The sequence below is a fragment of the Acomys russatus genome, chromosome 24 (assembly GCF_903995435.1).
Source record: "Acomys russatus chromosome 24, mAcoRus1.1, whole genome shotgun sequence".
NCBI classification, from domain to species: domain Eukaryota; kingdom Metazoa; phylum Chordata; class Mammalia; order Rodentia; family Muridae; genus Acomys; species Acomys russatus.
Window position 1 is genome coordinate 32,981,612 of NC_067160.1, and position 21,851 is coordinate 33,003,462.

Genomic DNA, 21,851 nt, shown 5'->3' on the forward strand with positions numbered 1-21,851 from the left:
GTTTTAGGATGAGGCAAAAGGAGAGTTAACACATCTTTCTTACTTGTCGGTTTTCAGAATCTGTACAAGGCAGACCTTGAATGGATGAAAGGCATCGGCTGGGTTCCCATTGGGTCCTTGGAAGTTGTCAAAGCCAAGAGGGCCACAGAGATACTGAGTGATAACCTCTACCGCCAGCGCCCAGACACACTGAAATTCACCAGCATTACTGACTCACTGGAGCAGGTGCTGGCAAAGAACAACGCAATCAACATGAACAAGGTGAGGCCTCACCCTCCACCACGAAGCAGCAAGAGCTACTGCAGGGCAAGGCGAAGCCTGCCATGCTGCGATGCCCCCAAGACTATTGCAAGGCTTATAACGCCTTTTAAATGATTTTAGTTAGCATATTAAGTGTGTTTGGTAGCCCTCCCTCAATTTCCTCCACCTCTTTGCCCCACAATCTCTTCTTGTAGTCTTCTCCCAGGTGCTGTTCTGCTTTTGTGTGATGTGTGGTCCTTTTCATCCCCTCACTCCCTCCATACTTCATAGCCTTTCTTGGCCTTCTTTCTAGTTTTTGAAGGTTTTGCCAACATTTACACTCATTAAGATTCTCTATTACATTTTATTTACTTATGTTATAGATATGTATAAACATCCATACATATATATGCATACATGTGTGCCATGACATACATATGGAGGTCATATGAGAACCTGTGGATTCAATTTTCTCCTTTTGCCACATGAGTCCCTGGAGTCAAACTCAGGTCTTCATGCTTGGCAGCAATCACTCTTACTCACTGAGCGCTCTCTCTCTCTCTCTCTCTCTCTCTCTCTCTCTCTCTCTCTCTCTCTCTCTCTCTCTCTCTCTCTCTCTCTCTCTCTCTCTCTCTCTCTCTCTCTCTCTCTCTCTCTCACACACACACACACACACACACACACACACACACACACACACAGTACAAATTAGAGTCTACATATTAAAACAAGTGTTTTGCTTTCTGAGTTTAGATTACCTGTCTTCATATAAATGCTTTTCTACTGAAATATATCTGTTACATGGTAGTTGTCTTAGTTAAGGTTTTTATTGCTGCAACAAAACACCATGACCAAAAAGTACATTGGAGAGGAAAGGGTTTATTCAGCTTTCATGTCCATATCACTGCCCATCACTGAACAAGTCAGGACAGGACCTCAAGTAGGGCAGGAACCTGGAGGCAGGAGCTGATGCAGAAGCCATGGAGGAGTGCTGCTCACTGGCTTTCTCTTCATGGCTTTCTTAGCCTACCTTCTTACAGAAGCCGGGACCACCAGCCCAGGATGGCACCACCCACAATAGGCTGGGCTGCCCCCCCCCCCGCATTGATCATTAGTTGAGAAAATGCCTCACAGCTGGATCTCACGGAAGCATTTCTTCAACTGAGGCTCCTTCCTCTCTGATGACTGTAGCTTGTGTCAAGGTGACACACAAAACCAAGCCAGTACAGTGATGCTTTAAAATATTAAACTCTTGTTAAAAGTACTATGAAAAAGAGGAGTGAAGTTGAGAGAGAAATGTTTTAGAGGAGCCCAGGAGAAGTTGGAAGGGAGGATTTGATCAGGATCCACTGTGTCCTGTCTTAGGGTTATCATTGCTATGATGAAACACCATGATGAAAGCAACTTGGAAAGGAAAGGGTTTATTTGGCTTACACTTCCAAATCACTGTTCATTATGGAAGAAATGAAGGATAGGAACTCAAGCAGGCCAGGAACCTGGAAGGGAAACTGATGCAGAGGCCATGGATGGATGCTGCTTACTGACTTGCTCCCCATGACTTGCTCAGCCTGCTTTCTTATGGAACCCAGGGCCATCTACCTAGGGATAGCCCTACCCACAATGTGCTGGGCCTTCTCCCATCAGTCATTAACTAAGAAAATGGCCTACAGCCTGATCTTATGGAAGCCAATTATCAATTGAGGTTCCTTACTCTCAAATGACTCTAGCCTATATCTTGTTGACTGACATACAACTAGCCACCACATAAACACTTAAGATATTTTCAAAGAATAAATTTGAAATATTATTGAAAATACAGACTATACACTCTATATAAAGCCTGGCATGATGGTTCATGCTTGTAGTCCCAGAACTTGGGAGGTGGAGAAAGGAGGGTCCAGAGGTCAAGGTTATAGGAAATAATTTTGAAGCTAAGCTGAGTTATAGGAAACCCTGCCTTGAAAAAAATTTTAAAAAACAACAAATACGAGACAGTAATTCTCAGATATATTTTTAAATACCACAACCCAATTATTCTTTGCAGAACTGTTAACCTCTTTAATAGTTAAAGTATGTATTTGTAGATTTTTGGTAAGTAGCATAGGAAGGTAGTTTTAATGAATTTCATTCTACTTTGTGTCAAAGATAACAATTTCTGTGGATACCAAAATCATTTTTCTCCTTCTTAAAATAGCGCTTGTACACTGAAGCCTGGGACAATGATAAGAAGACCATCCACGTCATGCCTGACACACCAGAAATCATGCTGGCCAAACTCAACAGGATAAACTACAGTGATGTGAGTATCTGGAGAGGCAAACTGAGGAACTGTAATGTTTTCCTTAGTTAAATGTTTGACTAATTCATTACCTACCCTATAACTGACATTGTTGGCAAAAGAAACAGTTCACCCCTGATTTAATCTTGGGCTATGTGGTGGGGAAGTAGTCTAAACCTTCCTTCCCTTGGGTCAGCCGTGGGTACAAGGTCCCCATAGTCAGTTGCCATAAGTGTGGTCCTGCATCTGTAGATTTATCCCTAGGCTAAAGATGCCCCAAAACACTGCACCTGTTTTGAAAGTATATGGAGTTTTTATTGTTATTTTTCCATGAATCATATGTAACTATTGACATCTATTTATGTTGTACTATATGTCATAAACAACCTGGAGATTATTCAAAACATATAGGATGGTCAGGCAAGGTAGGCCATGTGTGTAAATCCCAGCACTTAGAAGGAAGCCTGAGGCAGGAGGATCGTGAGTTTAAACATGCTCTAGGCTACATAAGAAGGTCCAGTATAGCCTGAGCTTTTTCAGGACTTGAAAAGGGAAAGATATGCAGAGAGAAGTACATAGGCTACTGCCCCGCCTCATCTATATGGGGGACCACCAGCTCATCTAGGGGGTTCATTTCAGTAGTTGAAATGAGGACAGAAAAAAAATTAACAGACATCAGCTTCGTGTCTTCTGAAGGGAACAGTGACTACGGCATCTTTCCACAGAAACTCTACAAGCTGGCGCTGGAAGAGGCCAGGAGGCAAGGCTATGATTTGCGCCTGGACGCCATTCCCATCCGAGCAGCCAAAGCATCCAGAGAGATTGCTAGTGATGTAAGTGGATTTTTTTTTTTAAGAAGTGTTTCTTTCTTTAAAAGATTGTCAGATGGAAGTTTTCAGAGTGTTTCTTTACAGAACTTGCTTGCGCTTGCAAGTTTCATCCTCCTTTAGTGGCTCCCCTCTTACACAAAGTTAAAAGTGTAGGGATTAGGAGTAGAGCAAAGGAACTGACCTGAGCCTATTATGTCTGTCAGCCAGATAAAGACCATCATTTTTGTTTTTGTTTTTAAGATTTACTTATTTTTATGTATGTGAGTGCCCTGTCTGCATGTACACCTGCATGCCAGAAGAGGGCATCAGATCCCAGTATAGATAGTTGTGAGCCACCATGTGGTTGCTGGGAATTGAACTCAGGCCCTCTGGCAAAACGGGCAGTGCTCTTAACTGCTGAGCCACCTCTCCAGCCCCCAACCACTGGTTTTTGAAAACAGGAATCTTTCTCTTTAAGGACCTTCTGATTTTTTTTTTCTGATACTCAGGATGGAAGCCAGAGTCTTGTTCAAACTAAGTGATGACTCTGACACCAAGCTGTGCCCTGGTTCATATTTTATTTTTGATTCTCATAAGTTGAGCAGTAGTTAATCCAGATGTTTATGAGTAAAAATGACTGATATTAGAGGTAAATGTACCAATGTCAGTGTAACTTTTTTCCTGTTGCTTCCTTGTATTTACTGTAGTATGAAAGAAGGTTGGAGGGGGGATGTGGCTGGATGGTGGGCATGATTTAGGGTTCTCTTCATCCTTTATAGCTCTCAGTGAACTGCTCTTGTAAGAAGTCCTTAATGCTGATCAACAAACTGTGAAGCAAGTGGGACCCTCTCACCACTCACTCACCTCTTCTCTCCTTGCCCGTGCACAAGAAACATCCTCGGAGAGCGTCTGTGTTCTGTGCATCCTTGAAACACAAACTCTTTCCTGTACCAATCCCAGACCTTAAACTGAGTCTTCCTTTAATCCTCACAGCATTCTCAGATGCTAGGCTGGAGTACCATTCTCTGACGCTCATGGTAAAGTAGGAGATGATACATTACTTTTGATAGGAGATAGATTCTAAACCCCAAGACATGGCTCCCTCCTGGCAAAACTTCAGTAATGTTGATAGGTTAATAAGGAGAATAATTCCATGACACGTAAACTCTTCCTAAGTATATCCTTGACCAAGGGATTTATTCCAGGGTTGAACAACAAGAGAGAGATTCTAAAGTAATGTTAATGGTTTAAACAAAAACCACATATTTACTTGTTAAGGAATTTGATGTATACTGGAGAGTGTAGTTTAGAGAAAGGAGGAATACAAAATACAAAAAACTCTGCAGTCTAGGCTCAGCCCTGCTACAAACATAGACTATGGCCATTAGGATCCTGTTTTATAAACAGTGGGTGATATTCATCTTTGCTCGGCTTGAGAGCAATGGAGAATACACAGGAGTAGTGTGTGTTCTTTTTGTCAGATTCACATACCTTTTCTTTCTTCAGTACAAGTACAAGGAAGGCTACCGGAAGCAGTTGGGCCACCACATCGGAGCCCGGAACATCAAGGATGACCCCAAGATGATGTGGTCCATTCATGTGGCCAAGATCCAGAGTGACAGGGAGTACAAGAAGGACTTTGAGAAGTGGAAGACCAAGTACAGCAGCCCAGTTGACATGCTGGGCGTGGTGCTGGCCAAGAAGTGCCAGATCCTCGTAAGCGACATAGACTACAAGCATCCTCTACACGAATGGACGTGCCTGCCTGACCAGAATGACGTCATCCAGGCACGGAAGGCCTATGACCTACAAAGTGATGTGAGTGGGACTAATATCCGTCAGCTATGTGTTCAAACGGTTTAGCGGGGGAATCCTAAACTTTCAGTGTCATGGAATCATTGGGAAGTCTGATAAAACCCATGAATCCCTTTCCAAAGAAATATTATGAAATACATAAAATAAGCATTGGGATCAAAGGAAATCAATCATATTAAGAATGATTATGAAAATATTAAACCAAATCTGATATATGATAATATGCATGTTTATTTGTTAACACATCAAACATATATTAACTAGCTTGGTGCATAATAACTAACCCCAAAGATATGTGAAGGGCATAAATATTTTAAGAAGTATGCAACATCTATAGTAATACAACAGTGTCTCTAACACCTACACTGACTAAGACACATGTAGTATTTGTAGTTCTGTTCCACATGCTGCTACTTGCATGAACGTGTTTCAGTTAGATGTTAATAAAAACATGTATTTCAGGTTTAGCTCTGGCCAAGTTCACTAATGTCAGGTTAGAAATCCTGATTTGGAGCAGACTTATTGATTGCACCACCTTTTTTACTGACTTCCTTTTCTTATAGAAAGCATCAGTAATAATTTGGGAATGAAAGTCTACGAATGTGCCACATACATTTTGACCAATTTTCTAGGATACCAAAAGAAACTATAATGACCAAACTACACAAGAGACACATTTTTCTTTGACAGTAGGCAGGCGCCCTGTAGCCATGCGGACACTCCATTCCTGCCATAGGTGCTTCTTCTTCTGATTGACCTCTAACTAAATAGTTGCTTTTAGAAGAATTATCAAAGTAATTGCATTTAAAACTGTACTTTAAAAAATATCTTCAAAAAAATCTTCAAAAACCATAAAACAAAATATTGCCCTTACTTAAAGAAGAGTTCTCTTATAGCCGATTATTTAAATTCAACAAACAAAATAAATTCTAAGACAAGTAAAAAGGCTAGGATAAATACAAGAAAAAATACTGTTTAGAAGCCTGCACATAAAACCATGTGAACATACTACTTTTGTTTGCACAAGAAAGCATATTTAGTCATAAATGGTCAGTCAGTAGTATTCACCCCTGTATCTATCATGTGACTATCTGTGAAGGTCACTGTTAGACAAAATAGGAACCCACCCTGTTTTAAGAGGAGTATTCCCCATAAGGAGGTGTGGGCATCACATCAGACAGCAGGCACCTTACTCCAGAGGTCAGGCAGTAATTTCCTTAATGTTGTTTTGTATCACAGAAATCAAATGTTGAAGAGATTTTATGGGTCTTAAAAAAACAGCAAATATTACCCAACCTCAGGGACAAAGTATTTGGTAAACCATTTTAAACAAAGATGGGTCTTCCTAAAATTGTACGCAAGTACAATTCAGTAGTTATTTGTATGTGCTCGGTCAAAGTCAGATGCCAAGATGACTAGGTGCTATCTGAATGCTTGCACTTTGTTTTCAGGCTGTTTACAAGGCTGACCTTGAATGGTTGCGAGGCATTGGATGGGTTCCCATTGGCTCTGTAGAGGTGGAGAAGGTGAAAAGAGCGGGCGAAATCCTGAGTGACAGGAAGTATCGCCAACCCGCAGACCAGCTCAAGTTCACATGCATTACAGACACCCCAGAAATTGTCCTGGCAAAAAATAATGCCATCACTATGAGCAAGGTAAGTCCTTAGCGTTTTCCTGCCACCTGAGTCGGGTCTCCCATGGACTCGGCCTGTAAGATGGGAAATGGCCTGATGAGCCTGGGAGCAGCAATCAGGAAAGGGCTCACTTCTGCAGCCACCTGTAGAATGACACCAAGAATTCTAGCCTTGTGCTTTTCTCCCACTGTGCCCTCTAACCATGTGTACATGTGAGAGCCTAGCCTGAGCTGGTCTCCCTACACTAATGTGCATGCCCTCCTTGGCTGTGACCTACCCCTGTGTAAAGCACTGACTCAGATGGAGCAGACATGGGCCTCTGATTTTCTTGGTCCATGTTTCATGCAGCAGCTTAGTTGCCTCTTTTGCTCTGCTGATTTAGGCTGTGAAAATCCACTTTTGAGACTGAGCTGTTGTTGCTTGCCAGTATCATGACATAAGGTAGATTATTTTCTGCAGAGGCCCCTCTATCTGTTCATCCTTGAGCAAATCAGTTGGCCCTTAGTAGGTACATTGACATTTTAGGCTGGGATGAACTTAAACGAATTCTCCTAATGCTGTATGGATGTCTTTCCGTCGTTCTGGTAGTAAGAGTGAGCCCTCAGAAGAGAATTAGAAATTAGCTCTCAGAGAGCAAAATCTGGGGTTTGCAGAATAGACCTCCAGAAGCTAATTTATACTTCACCATACCTATTAAGAGCAACCACAAAGAAAGAACATACATGAAGAGAGAGAGAATCTGCTGTGACTCCAGGCATTATACATAGTATGATCTCTTAATAGTCACTGAAAGATACCATCCCCTACCTTTAAGGAGGAGGAGTGTGAACAGTGCACACCCTTCTCAAGAGCAGTAGGTTTACAGTAAGATGTGCTGGGCCTTCTTCCAAGGCTGACTTCTCTCTGATCTCTGCTACATGAAGTCCTAGAGGTTCTAAGAGGAAGACCATGGTTCACTGGGTGAAACGGATTCATAATTAGAGCGCTTGTTTTGCATAAAATAATTATATTGGTTTGTGAGAGCTCTCAGGCCACGCTCTAGTTGTTTCTATGTTGCCATGTTTTACCGTTTACCACCTAGCAAGGCTTTATTTGTAGTAAGCTATGAGTTACATTCAACAGTGAGTGTAACATTGCTGGCTTCAGCAGAAGGCTTCACTCCTCCCTCTCCACAGCATTTATACACAGAAGCGTGGGATGCTGACAAAACCTCCATCCACGTCATGCCCGACACCCCTGAAATCCTGCTGGCCAAGAGCAATTCTGCCAACGTCAGCCAGGTATGTGATACCCTTGGCTGTAGCTGAGGCATCTGTAGAAGCCATTAAAATGCTTTTCCACCTTAGCAGTGTCTTCTCTGGGAGTGGACTGCTGGGTTTCTAAAACAATTGCATTTTCTCTTGGATTTTACTTTTTACCTAGAAACTATATACCAAGGGATGGGATGAATCAAAGATGAAGGACTATGACCTGAGAGAGGATGCCATTTCCATCAAAAGTGCCAAGGCCTCCCGGGACATTGCCAGTGATGTGAGTTCCTTCTCTTTTGGTCCTCTGCTTTTCATACTGCCGAGCATCCCCCCACAATCTTACTAGTAGACCACTTTGCAATTGTTTCCATGTTCACTTCCCCAGACCTCTCCTGCTTGCTTTGCAAAGAATACACTTTAGAATTAGACTTGATGCAAGGAGAGTTCTCAACAATGAGGTTATATCAATCATTACTGCATTTTAAATTTAATTTATTCTATATTATGTGTGTGTTTGCCTGTGTGTATGTATGTATACCATATGAGTGTCATGCTCAAGGATGCCAGAGGAGGGAATAAGATGCCCTAGTGAGCTGCCATGTGGGTGCTGGGAATAACACCTTGTCTTCTGAAAGAGCAGCTAGTGCTCTTAACCACTGAGCCATCTCTTCAGACCTGTTATTTTCATGATGGCAGAAAAGTGCAAACATCATACTGGGACGTCAGAGAGTTGAGGTTTGAACTCCTTATGCATCTCATGTGACCTAAACCTGGCTTTCTGAACCTGTTTCTGACATTTTAGTACAAATACAAGGAAGCCTATGAAAAACAGAAAGGCCACCACATTGGAGCCCAGAGCGTTGAAGATGACCCCAGGATCATGTGTGCCATGCACGCAGGCAAGATTCACAGTGACAGGGAGTACAAGAAGGAATTCCAGAAGTGGAAGACCAAGTTCAGCAGCCCAGTAGACATGCTGGGCTTGGTGCTGGCCAAGAAGTGCCAGACGCTGGTCAGCGATGTTGATTACCGCAACTTCCTGCACAACTGGACTTGCCTGCCTGATCAAAACGACGTTATTCAAGCAAAGAAGGCCTATGAACTGCAGAGCGATGTATGTAACAGGAACCTGGGGAGAGAGGGACGGAGGACTTGGGGATGATATCAGTTAGTTGTCAGTCAGGGCGTCTGGGTATGGATCTCTGGGCTGTGCACAACCCTGAGATGGAAGACCCTCCTGAAGCCATATCTTTTATTTCTAAACATTATTTCCATGTCTTTTCTGTTTTCTGGCAAGTCAAACAGATACACTAAATCTAAACATTTTAAAATATTACCACCAGTTCCAAACTAAACAGTATGTGAGTCATTTATCACAAAGTTAAAAATGGAATGAGATTCAACTGAGGTTCCCTTTAAATTTTTCCAATTGTATAATCTTTTAAAATCTCAAATAATTATATTGTGGCATTCATATATACAAGTAATAGTTATAGTTAGTACAAATAACTATTCCTTTACAAATGACTTTTGTCATCAGTACCAGAACCCCTGAATCCTGTCAGAAGGAAGTTCTTCCTTGTGTACAGCCGCCATCCCCCATGCTTCTCCACCTCTCTCCTCAAACCCTTGGGTTTTCAGCTAACAGAGGGTGTGTCTAACCTCTTTGGTCTGACATCTTGGCAGAGTGTGTATAAAGCAGATCTGGAGTGGCTGCGCGGCATTGGCTGGATGACGGACGGTTCCGTAGAAATGACCAGAGTGAAGGGCGCTCAAGACCTTGTGAATGAAAGACTGTACAGGACACGACCGGAAGCCTTGAAGTTCACCTCTATTGTCGACACTCCGGAAGTTGTCCTGGCAAAAGCCAATTCTCTGCAAATGAGTGAGGTAAGAAGCCACTCATCTATTAAGCTTTCATGTTTCTGGACACCGTGTTCAGATGGTGGCAAGTAAATCCGAGGAAACAGGCTGTTCTCTTCGAAGCATTCCAATGAAGGGGCAAGTCTGAGGGTCTGTTGAGTACCTTAGTGCAGTCACATTGAGAGTAGAACTCTCATGGGGGGATGTATCTTTCCTTTCTCACAGGAACTTTGAAGCACTAAACTGAAAACGGTCACTTCACAGCAATTCAATAGTATTTAACTCTTATTAGTTCTAAGGCCTGGGACATAATGCTGTTAAGAGTGCAGTACTGCATGAGTCAAGATTCCCCAGAGAAACTGGTCCAGTGTGCTCTGTCTATAAGTGTATATGTAGAAAGAGAGATTACAAGCTTAAGAAGTTGGCTCATGTGAATAACAAGCCGGCAGCTCTAGAATCTGCAAGATAGATTAGCAACTTGGAGACCCAGGGAAGAATGACAGCTCAGTGTCATGGGTGGTTTGCTGACAACATTCCCTCTGGATGGCGAAGCAAGAGTATTACAGCTTTCAATGGGTGGATGAGGCCCATCCATACAGTTGGGAGCACTTTGTGTTATTTGAAGTCTACTGAGTAGTCACTGCCTATTCAAATTAAAGCATTAAATTGGCCCTTGTAAGTGCATGCAGAAACATCTGGTTTTAAATAAAGTTGTTGCCAAGGCTTAATGTTTCAGATAGCCATTCTCTGCTGCTGAGTTTAAGGTGACGTTTCCTCTTTGTCCACAGAGGCTGTATCAGGAAGCCTGGAATAAAGATAAAACCAACATCAACATTCCCTTGGACACTCCAACCATGCTGCAGGCCCAAATCAATGCCTTGCAGATTAGCAATGTACGAAGAATATGCATTAAGTGCAAAATCCTTTACCTTCTAGAGAACAAGTAATGCGCATGGCTTTTGGTGCTAGATTTTGTTTCCCTTTGGTACCCGTGGATAGAAGTTCTGCCTTTTATGGTGCTAGCATAGTTACATCGCTGAGTGTCTAGACTGTAGGTATTCTCCCTTCACCCATGCAACCTTCTTCCCATAGCCAATAGCTGTGGCTTAGTTCCTTATGTATTCCTGGAAATAATTAAGCCATAGTCAGGTGCCTCCATGCTCAACAGCATCTACTGTCATCTCAGGTCTTCTGATTATACCTTTTTGTTTTACATCCCAAAGTCAAGTGGTAGACAAGCGAACATTTTAATTACATTCAAAGAGCAAGAGGTAATGTCACATTCCTTTATAAAAAACCAAAACACTCTTGAGTTTTAGGCAGTGATGGTGCATGCCTTTAGTCCCAGTTCTTGGGAAGCAGGGGCAGTCGGATGGATCTTTGTGAGTCCGAGGCCAGCCTGGTCTTCAGAGTGAGTTCTAGGACAGCCAGGGCTACATAGAAAAACCCAAGACCAAAGGGGGGGGGGCACGGAGGAGGAAGAAAAGGAGGAGGTGGTGGAAGAGTAATAGGAGGAGAAGAAAAAGAAGACTCCTTTCAGTTAAAGAACAAAAGGGCAAAATTAAAGGACAACTTCAGCAGGTCTTCCTGGACCTTAATAAAGCAGGCCTGGTTTTATTGTTCATTTTGAAATCTCCAGGTACTGAGGCAGGGGGATATTGTCAACCACACACCAAGTTGTGATGAAAGTAAATGTTCAGTCATCGGTACCGCTAAATGCTTAGCTTTAAGTTTTCCATCATAGGCATCCTCTTCTACAAAGTAACTATCCCACAGCCAGGGACCTCAGAGATGAATGTTTTCCTCATTCTGCCTTTCCACTACGGCTTATGCTATCTGGCATGCCTACTGTGAGTCTGTTTTCACTTTCTAAACAAAGCTGTGTTCTGGCTCCCTAGAAACTCTACCAGAAAGACTGGGATGAAGCCAAGCAGAAAGGCTATGACCTAAGAGCAGATGCTATTGAAATCAAGCATGCCAAAGCCTCCAGAGAGATCGCCAGTGAGGTAACTTCCTTCTGTTTGCTTTGGGGTTTTTCTCCTCCCATAAAGCAAAGACTGTTTCAAGAATCCCTTTCTCTTTTTATAATCCATGCAAACAATTGCATTTTATGTTGTGCTGAAGACATTTTGTACTTAAAATATTAAAATGAATAAAAATGTTAGTTAAAATAAGCATGGTAGATATCATTTCTACATTGTTTATCAATAACAACCAAAATATCACATTTAAAATTTTGCATGAAAATTCAGGAAACCACTACAATGTCATTTTATCCCCCAAATATTTCTGGCATTCTCCACAGCATAAATGATGGTCATTTTGTATAACACTCAAGAGTGAAATCATATTTTATATCAAATATTTCATGCTAGAGGCTTATGTATAAGATTTTATCAATGTTTCCAAGTTTGCTTCTTGCTAATTTAAAGTTCACTAGCCGTAATGTGAATATCTTCCAAGATGTCTTCTACTCCCAGCTCCAACCCTTAAACAGCCCTTCCTTAAGATGGGCCGGGTGGTGCACGCTTTAATCCCAGCAGTCAGGAGGCAGAGGCAAGTGGATCTCTGAGTCCAAGACCAGCCTGGACTACAGAGTGAGTTCCAGAACAGCCAGAGCTACACAGAGAAGCTCTGTCTCAAAAAAACAAAACAAAACAAACAAACTAACTAAAATAACAACAAGCCTCCCCTTCTTCCTTTCTCTGGTTCTTCTCTTTGCCCTGTCTGTACACAGCGGCGTTCTCCTCTGCAGTCCCCCATTTTCACCTCTTAACCACCAGTGCCCACAGCTTATTCCTAGTTTTCTCCCTTTGATCCGAATACTTCCAGGTTGCCCAAACACAAGAAAGAAAAGGGTACCATCTCTCCCCAGAGTTTATCACACAAAAGCTCTCATCTGCAGACCCCTTGTCATTGCCTGCTTGAAACCAGTGATCTTGCTTTATGAAAAATGTATCTTTCTTGAGTCTCTAAAATCATGCTAATGGCTCTTTCCTGAGGTGCCCTCAGCACCGTGGGGATCTATATTGCTGAACCCTCTACCTATCCAGCAGCCTTACTTCCACCACTGTGCCATCTTTCTTCTGAATTATGGGATATTGTAGGATCTGTCTCACCACAACACTGTGAGAATTGACTGGGATTTTAATTGCTACTGTTTAACTATTTTTCTATTTTTAAAAAACCCCTCATCACTTTAGTATGGATAAACCTTATACATCTGAAGCTCGTGTAGTAAACAGTGATTGCTCAGAAATGTTAGCTTTTTATACTATTTTAACTCACCATAGTGTTTTCTTCCTGGTTTATTCATCTGCCTGAAATAGTCCTGATTTCCTTTAAGCTGAAATATATAATGGCTTCTAGTGTTGAGCCAATTTGCATTAAGATTAACATTCTGAAATCACTTAAAATATTAATATATTATTTCTCTGTTTTCTTTCACAATTTCAGTACAAATATAAAGAAGGTTACAGGAAGCAGCTAGGCCACCATGTGGGTTTCCGTAGCCTGCAAGATGACCCCAAGTTGGTATGGTCTATACATGCTGCCAAGATCCAGAGTGACAGAGAGTACAAGAAAGCCTACGAGAAGTCTAAAGGGATTTACAACACACCCCTGGACATGATGTCAATTGTTCAAGCCAAGAAATGCCAAGTCCTGGTCAGCGACGTTGATTACCGCAATTACCTGCACCAGTGGACATGCCTGCCGGATCAGAACGACGTGATCCAGGCTAAGAAAGCCTATGAGCTGCAGAGCGACGTGAGTATGCCACAGCCTCCAACGAGGTGAAATGTGTGTGTGTTCAATCATAGTGTATGCTCCAGAGGCATCATTTGAACAGCAATCTTGGAAAGACCTAAGGCATTCTGGACAGTAATAGAAGCTGTCCCAATATGTCATATGTTGTGACGGATTCTTGTTGACGGTAGCAGTATCCTATTCACAAAGATATTTTTTTTAATTAGCCCTATTCTATATAATGAAGTAGAAAATTTTCAGTTCCACTGTTCTGACCCTTGCATGATCTAATGTCTAAATTCCAGGAACAGATAAAAGCATAAGGAAAAATATTGTTTTAATTTAGTTGACCCGTGTAGAAAGTAATATAGAGGTATTATTGTCCTACTATCCATACATCTAATGGGCTCCTTTCCTAATATCCCTATAGCTGTTATTCCCTAGTATCCCTATAGCTGTTATTCCCTAATATTCCTATAGCTCATGAGAGACACACATCAAGTAGGAAGCACAAAAACTCAACCTGGTATAAAAGCAAAACTATGTGTCACTGCCACGTATCGTTCCACCCACTGCTGTCTGTCATCCCACCAAGGGCCACTTGTGAGTGATGCTCCAGTTCCCACAGGAGACCATGAACTTCTAGAGATGGATGCCAGAGACATATAACACGCGAAGGTTCCAGTGTAATCCGCATGCCCTTTGGCTGACTTGAGTCGGGGTTATGTGTGGTCTTCACGTGTCAAATCCCACTGGCTAACTTGAGTCTCTCTACTGTGTGTGTTCCTCTCCTCCGTATAGAACGTGTACAAGTCAGACCTGGAATGGATGAAGGGTATTGGATGGTTGACCGAGGGTTCTGTGGAAGTGATGAGGGTAAAGAACGCTCAGAACCTTCTGAATGAAAGGTTGTATCGCATAAGGCCCGAGGCCTACAAATTCACTAGCATTGTCGACACTCCAGAAGTGATCCTGGCAAAGACCAATGCTCTGCAAATCAGTGAGGTAAGCTGGTGTGGCTATGGTCCCAAGGCAGACCTCAGTCAATCAAAGGGGAGATTAGGTCATGAGCGTCAGATTGCTAATATCACAGGAAGTAAGATCTGGGGCACAGCTGAGTCCAGGTCATCATAGTCTGTGGTTGATGGATGCATCTTGGGTCAAAACAACTGAGACCAGACTCTGACACACATTTCAGTTGCATTGGAAGATGCACTCTGAAATGCTATAACCACAAAATTGTCACTTATTTGTGGCTATTTAATCGTGGCATAGGGTGGCAAGTCCAGGGGCAGTCCCATCTTTAGACGTGACAGTTGTTTTGATGGAGAAAGCAAACTCCTAACTAGCATTGTATGTTATCAGAATTTCAACACTACAGACTTAAGAGTCACGTAATTAGATGTGCTGATTGGACAGGAATTTTTTACTATCCTATTTAGACTTATGTTGTGTCATATCTGAATCATTCATAAAGTTACTTGGTATTTGTAAATACAAAATACATATAGAAAGCACCCAACAATAACTTTTTAATTTTAAACATTATCCATGTGGTGAGTGACTTTTTAACCTGCCATGCTGTTACCCTTCATATTTACCAGCCATTGTATCGTGATGCCTGGGACAAGGAGAAGGCAAACGTGAATGTGCCTGCTGACACGCCAGTGATGCTGCAGTCCAAACTGAACGCCATCCAGATTAGCAACGTAAGACTCTGTAGCATTTGCCTCACAGAATTCTGTCTACCAAACCTTTCCTTAGCGTATTCAACAAAAGTTAAGCAAAAAGCATGAGTGGTTTTTTTTTAATCTCCAGGTTTTAAGACACTAGTAATTTGTAATGTAAAGATATATCCTTGTTGAAAAGGAAAAGGTACTAATGGTTTCTCAAAAATAAAACAAAGTATAACCTAAAGGTATTTGTATTGTAATACTTGGTTTTCCTTTTCAGTGAACCATTATCTTTTTTTTTTTCTTTAAAAGCCAACAAATGTATGGTTTTGTGATTTTTTTAATATGGCTTACTGTTTCTGAAATTTCTGTCATAAAAAAATTACTGGATCTTCCTTTACTACGAATCATTGTAAATGTGTGTGAAGTCAAATTCAGTGTGAAACTAGACGTTCCTATAACTCTTAAGGAGATTTATGTTCAGCAGAACTGTTAGCAGTAGTTCATTTTTCACAACCAGTAATGTGTTTTATTGTGACTATAAATGCCATGTACTGCCAATAGCTAGTCTTGATCAGTACTGTTGACTCAGCGGCTCCCTCTTCAGACTTACTGTGGCATTGCAATTCTCATTTGCAGAAACACTATCAGAAAGCTTGGGAAGATGTCAAGATGACGGGTTATGACATACGTGCAGATGCCATTGGGATCCAGCACGCCAAGGCTTCTCGCGATATTGCCAGTGATGTAAGAGAGCTTCTCTGTCTGGGTTCAACAAATACTGACTTGTAGACACATAGGAAATTTAACTTAATTCTTCAGGAATTACATTAGAATGTCAGTAATTTTTCTTAGTATATTATTTTAAAATTCCAGAATAACTTGTACAGTGATTTGAAAAGCTCCCTGCACTTTCACTTAGTTCTACAATTCCTATAATTATGCAGAAAATCCCCCCCCCCAAAATCTTCTCAACATCACTTGATTTACAAGAACACACATTTGTTGGGTTAGTGAACATAGAAAATTTTATTACCCCAAAGTGTGACACGCATACTATTTGTGGTTCCTGAGATAATTTTGGGCAGTATAAGGGACAAGTAATTTTTAATAATGAAAGTCATTTAATATAACAAACATGCTAGTTTTCCTCTATATGTTATACATTTAAAACTTATTTTAAAAAATAAGTTTATAATTTCAAGATAATTTTATACAATTAATTTCACTTAAAGTGATTGGTTGGGAGTGCAGGGTTGTGGTTGATTATGATAAAACATCTGAAGGTAGCAAACAGTGACCAGAGTCTGAGGCGCCAACGAGACTTGAGGAGGGAGACGCCCAGGCAACACGTCTTATCTCCAGGGTGCCCACAGTGTTTCAAGACATGTGCTCTTAGAAAGTAAAGCAATGTAACACAAAGTGCAAAAGAAAATTTACAACATGAACTTAGAGAAAATTAGTGTCCCAAAATAAAGGTGACCCAGAGAGATGGGGTTACTGTCGATAGAAAACACGTTGTCTGTAGGAAATGAGAGCACGGGAAACCTGATCTTCCTTCTCGTGCCGCCCTCCCCCCCCCACCCCCGTTTCCCAGTATCTGTACAAAACTGCTTATGAGAAGCAGAAAGGCCATTACATTGGATGTCCCAGTGCCAAGGAAGATCCAAAACTGGCTTGGGCAGCAAACGTGTTGAAGATGCAAAATGACAGGCTGTACAAAAAAGCCTACAATGACCACAAGGCCAAGATCTCTATCCCAGTGGACATGGTATCCATCAACGCTGCCAAAGAGGGCCAGGCATTAGCAAGCAATGTGGACTACCGGCAGTACCTGCACCAGTGGTCTTGCTTTCCCGACCAGAATGACGTGATCCAGGCCAGGAAAGCCTACGACCTGCAGAGTGATGTAAGTGCCTCCCCCCCCCCCTTCGCCCCAGAGAAAGCCTCCCATGGCGTGGCACGCTGACTGCTGCCAATGCTCCAGAAAGCCTAATGCCCCGCCCCCATGTGAGCATGCCCCTCTACTGATTGGCCATGGTATGACTAGATTTGCTCAGGAGACTTTAATTTTCATCAAGAAGGTGATACCAGAATTTCCCCTGGAATTTGCTGAGGCATTTAACACGTATAGCTTGTTCAATGTAAGAATGTTCGTGGCCTTCAGCTGTATAATGAAGAGCAATAAGGATGTCTTATTTCCCTGAATGGAATGATGTTCTCAGTATCAGTGTTTGTTTGTTTATTTATTTATTTATTTATTTATTTATTTTATTTTATTTTTTTAGACAGGGTTTCTCTGTGTAGCCTTGGCTTTCCTGGACTCACTTTGTAGACCAAGCTGTCCTTGAACTCATAGTGATCCTCCTGCCTCTGCCTCCCTGAGTGCTGGGAGTAAAGCAGTGTTTATCTTAGCCAAGACATTTTTAGATGTATTCATATTTTATGCCAGTTTAATTTTTCTAAAATTATGGATTCTTTAAGGTTCTATGTTTCATTTTTAAATATATTGTTAATTTTATGTGTATGCATACTTTGCCTGCATATATGTCTGCATACCACATGTGTACTTGGTATCCATAGAGGCACTGGGACTGGAGGTATACAGTTGTGAGCTACCATATGAGTGCTGGACGTGAACTTGGGTCCTCTGGAAGAGCAGACAGTGCTCTTAACCACTGCCTCATTTTTCCAACCCAAGGTTATGTGTTTCTTGTATAGAATGGATGTCTTCTTTTAATTTTTGAACTTGGTTTCTTTATTCTTCAAGAGATGTGTATTAAATATTGAATGAGCTATTAAAGGTAGTGTGCCTGTGGATGACGTGAGTTGCCTAGTGGCAGATGCAAGCCAGTTTTAGCATAAACTGCATTAGTAAAATCACATTTTTTTAAAAATGAGACATGGAAACATGACTTTTGGAGCTGTCCTATTTTAAACACTGCAGTGTATGGTGCCACCCTTCTTTTGAGATTTTTCTAGTATTTTCATTCTCTTGTTCCCATTTTAGCTTGACATTTGGCTCCCATAACTAGTTATTAAAATATCATTCCTAACCAGGGGCTTTTTATATTAATTGCTGGTGTTTTAGCAATAGAACAGTTTTTTATCTGTAAAACTTTTATATTTGGGGCGATAATCAAGAATGTGGCAGATCCCAGTTGGAAGAGAGGGACTATCTTAGATAAAGAAGACTCAATTCAGGCCAGAATTGTGCAGTTGGCTTTGAATTCTTAATTATCCTTCTAAAAATACGTATTAACTATGCCATGTTCCTGGCATTCTATTAGCACAAAAGATATGATGGCAAATAAGGAAGAAAGAGCAAGATGTGGCCCCTGGTGTGAGGGAGTTCACAGTGATACAGAAACATGTGCACTGAAAGATGCCGGTGAGGATGGAATGGTTGAGAAAGTGTGGTCTCTGGCTCTCTGAAAAGAGAAGGGAGACATTCCTTGGAAGAAGCAATGATTTAGCAGGCTTATCATGGAGAAGGGGGCACAAAGACACTCAGCGACAGACGGTGTGATCAGTACGGAGGGGATGGATGACAGGAGGTCGGAAGAGTAGGTGGTGGCTAGAACCAGGGCAGAGTCATGCTGAATTATTTGGTCTTTATCCTGAGGCCAGAGGGAGCTATAGGAGGAGGCATTCAGTGGCGCCAGGTTGGAACTGAGGACTTTGAAGAGGTCGTCCTGGTTATGCAGAGAGCTATTATTGGTACTTTGAATCTTTACATTGGCTAGCGTAATGATTGCCTAGGTATCAGAAAGTATCCACTGTACGTCCAAGGAGAGGGTCGCTTCCACACATGCCCATAGGTACCTCTGTATAGGCCCCCATATAGATCCCATACAGAAGTAAAGCACTGCTGTGTGGGGGTCTGGTGATGTCTGGCAAGGGCTCCTTCAAATTATTGCTTGGAAAAATTAAAATACAATGTAAGGGATGTGGCTTCCTTTATTTTATTGCTGCAGTCAGAAAGATCCAACACTGCATCTACTTCACTGTGCCTTCTCCCGCGCCCCCCCCTCCCCGCCCCAGGCCATCTACAAGGCTGACCTGGAGTGGCTGCGTGGCATTGGCTGGATGCCAGAAGGGTCCCCTGAAGTGCTAAGGGTCAAAAATGCCCAGGAGATCCTGTGCGACAGTGTCTATCGGACGCCCGTGGTGAAACTCAAGTACACAAGCATTGTGGATACACCGGAAGTTGTCCTGGCTAAGTCAAATGCCGAAAACATTAGTATTGTGAGTCACTGTTGTTTCTTATGTGTTAAAATTGAACTCAAGCTATAAATGATAATGAATAATTTCCTTGACCCCACCTATTTTTAAGAAAAATATTGATAAATGTAAGCAGCATTGGTAGCATTGTTTTGGTTTGGGCTACTTTTAAGAGCTAAAATGTTAATAAAGAGTACTAATATAATTCTCTTACAAAATTTAAGTAACTTGTGTGCAAAAAATTAAAAAAAAACTTTACCTTAACATGAAAATATTCTGGATCAGACCTAAAAGAATAGTTATACGTGTTTGCTGAAACTAGTAAAATTACAAACTATCAACTGATTTCTGGTTTGTTGTTGTTTGTTTGTTTGTTTTTGGTTTGGTTCCTTCCATAGCCAAAATACAGAGAAGTTTGGGACAAGGATAAAACTTCCATCCACATAATGCCAGACACGCCTGAGATTAACCTTGCTCGAGCAAATGCTCTTAATGTGAGCCATGTAAGTACCACAACAGATGATCTCTTGCTCAGAAGTCACCCAGCTGGTGCCTCTGCATGACCAGGGTGTGTCCGTGTGGCCAAGCCAAGCACTTGGGCAGCAGTGGAAAGCAGAGCAGATCCCTGGCCCCAAAGCCTAGTAACCAAGCCAGTTACTGGTGAGCCAACAGCCACGGGGCAAAGGGGAGAGAAGAGAATAAAGAAACGCACAGGCTAGAAAAGAAGGGAATGCTGGACTCAAATTCAAAATATTAATTTTTTCAAAATTATGTGGATTGATTACAAAAACTGGATTGAGGGAGATATCTCAGGAAAAGAGAAATTACCAAACTGTTATTTCTGAGTATTTCTACCATGGTCAGTACAGACTATAGCTATTAAAATATGCACAATGCACGTGTGTTTCAGGCACTCATTGGCCAAATGCTGTCACTTTTTATACATCACACTCCTTAGCAATGCAAATAAGAATGCCACGAGAGACTATGAACTGTCCTTTGCTGTGACCTTTTATGATAGTTTTAGTCATCTGAGTTTAAAATAGAAAAAAAGACTTTGGATGGAGTGATAAGTTTTTACTTTACTTCACTTGTTTTTAATAACAAAAAATAGAGCTATTGTACCCCATTGTACTTTACCAGAAGATCTGGTATTCTTGAGCAATGTGCACTTATCAGCCATGGAAGAGTGAAAACTCTGTATTGAAAAGAAAAAAAACTCAAAAAGGTAGAATGTTTGTAATTATAAAAATAGCAAAATTGAGCTGAAGATACTGGTAATAGCCTGTTGGTGTCTAACTTATCCCAGTGCCATCTCTACATTGACACTAAGAAAGGGACAATGAAACTGGCTTTGGAGAAGCACATGAAGGCTGTCATTCAAGTGCACATAAAAACAATCCTCGTTGGGTCCAGGCCTTTGACTGTGGATGCTATTTCATGTTCCAGAACAATGACATAGATAAGAATGTTCTTCACCTCTTCTACCTTTTCTCCTCTTCAGAAACTCTACCGTGAGGGATGGGATGAAGTCAAGATGAGCTGTGATGTCCGGCTGGATGCCATCCCTATCCAGGCTGCCAAGGCCTCCAGGGAGATTGCTAGTGATGTAAGTGGACCTTTTAGTTTATACCTTCAGGGTGGTTCCCTCCCCCTCCCCCCAGCAAATTCTCTGTATGTATCAGAGGGCATGCTGTGACCCATCTGCTCCACTTTTTTTTTTTTAAACCTCCAGTATAAATACAAGCTTGACCACGAGAAGCAGAAGGGACACTACGTGGGCACCCTCACAGCCAGGGATGACAACAAGATCCGGTGGGCCCTCATAGCTGGCAAGATTCAGAATGAAAGGGAGTACCGGCTGCAGTGGGCCAAGTGGAAGACCAAGTTCCAGAGCCCTGTGGATATGCTTTCCATCCTGCATTCTAAAAAGTGCCAGACCCTGGTCAGCGACGTGGACTATCGCAATTACCTACACGAGTGGACGTGTATGCCCGACCAGAATGATGTGATTCAGGCCAAGAGAGCCTACGAGCTGCAGAGCGACGTGAGTGGGCTGCACTGTACCCTTTCCCTGTGACACCCAGGAAGGTCGTAGCATGAAGCACCTTTGTCACAATCACGCGTCTCTACACGGCCCAGAGTTTTGATAGTAGTTAGGCCTTGCAGTCTAGTATCAGAATCAGCAACGCCAGGAAAGATCTAACCTTCATGTGAAGGAATAAATGGAGGTGTAAATGACTGTAGGACTTGATGGAAGGTCAAAAACAAAACAAAACAAAAACAAACAAAAAACCAGTATGTGGGGAATCAGGTTT

The 21,851-nt window shown here is 41.9% G+C and overlaps 1 protein-coding gene across 3 annotated transcripts in view; it reads left to right on the forward strand.

Annotated features, from left to right (window-relative positions):
• Window positions 1-21,851, forward strand: part of Neb (nebulin) — a 199,123-nt gene that overhangs the window by 105,019 nt on the left and 72,253 nt on the right. For all 3 annotated transcript variants that reach the window (XM_051167175.1, XM_051167177.1, XM_051167176.1), the window contains exons 72-91: window positions 58-261; window positions 2,435-2,539; window positions 3,244-3,351; window positions 4,834-5,145; window positions 6,594-6,797; window positions 7,952-8,056; window positions 8,199-8,306; window positions 8,829-9,140; window positions 9,713-9,916; window positions 10,678-10,782; window positions 11,788-11,895; window positions 13,346-13,657; window positions 14,438-14,641; window positions 15,241-15,345; window positions 15,949-16,056; window positions 16,907-17,218; window positions 19,354-19,557; window positions 19,932-20,036; window positions 21,038-21,142; window positions 21,269-21,580. In XM_051167175.1, coding sequence (XP_051023132.1) covers window positions 58-261; window positions 2,435-2,539; window positions 3,244-3,351; window positions 4,834-5,145; window positions 6,594-6,797; window positions 7,952-8,056; window positions 8,199-8,306; window positions 8,829-9,140; window positions 9,713-9,916; window positions 10,678-10,782; window positions 11,788-11,895; window positions 13,346-13,657; window positions 14,438-14,641; window positions 15,241-15,345; window positions 15,949-16,056; window positions 16,907-17,218; window positions 19,354-19,557; window positions 19,932-20,036; window positions 21,038-21,142; window positions 21,269-21,580 — 3,642 coding nt within the window. The remainder of the gene's footprint in view (window positions 1-57; window positions 262-2,434; window positions 2,540-3,243; window positions 3,352-4,833; window positions 5,146-6,593; window positions 6,798-7,951; window positions 8,057-8,198; window positions 8,307-8,828; window positions 9,141-9,712; window positions 9,917-10,677; window positions 10,783-11,787; window positions 11,896-13,345; window positions 13,658-14,437; window positions 14,642-15,240; window positions 15,346-15,948; window positions 16,057-16,906; window positions 17,219-19,353; window positions 19,558-19,931; window positions 20,037-21,037; window positions 21,143-21,268; window positions 21,581-21,851) is intronic.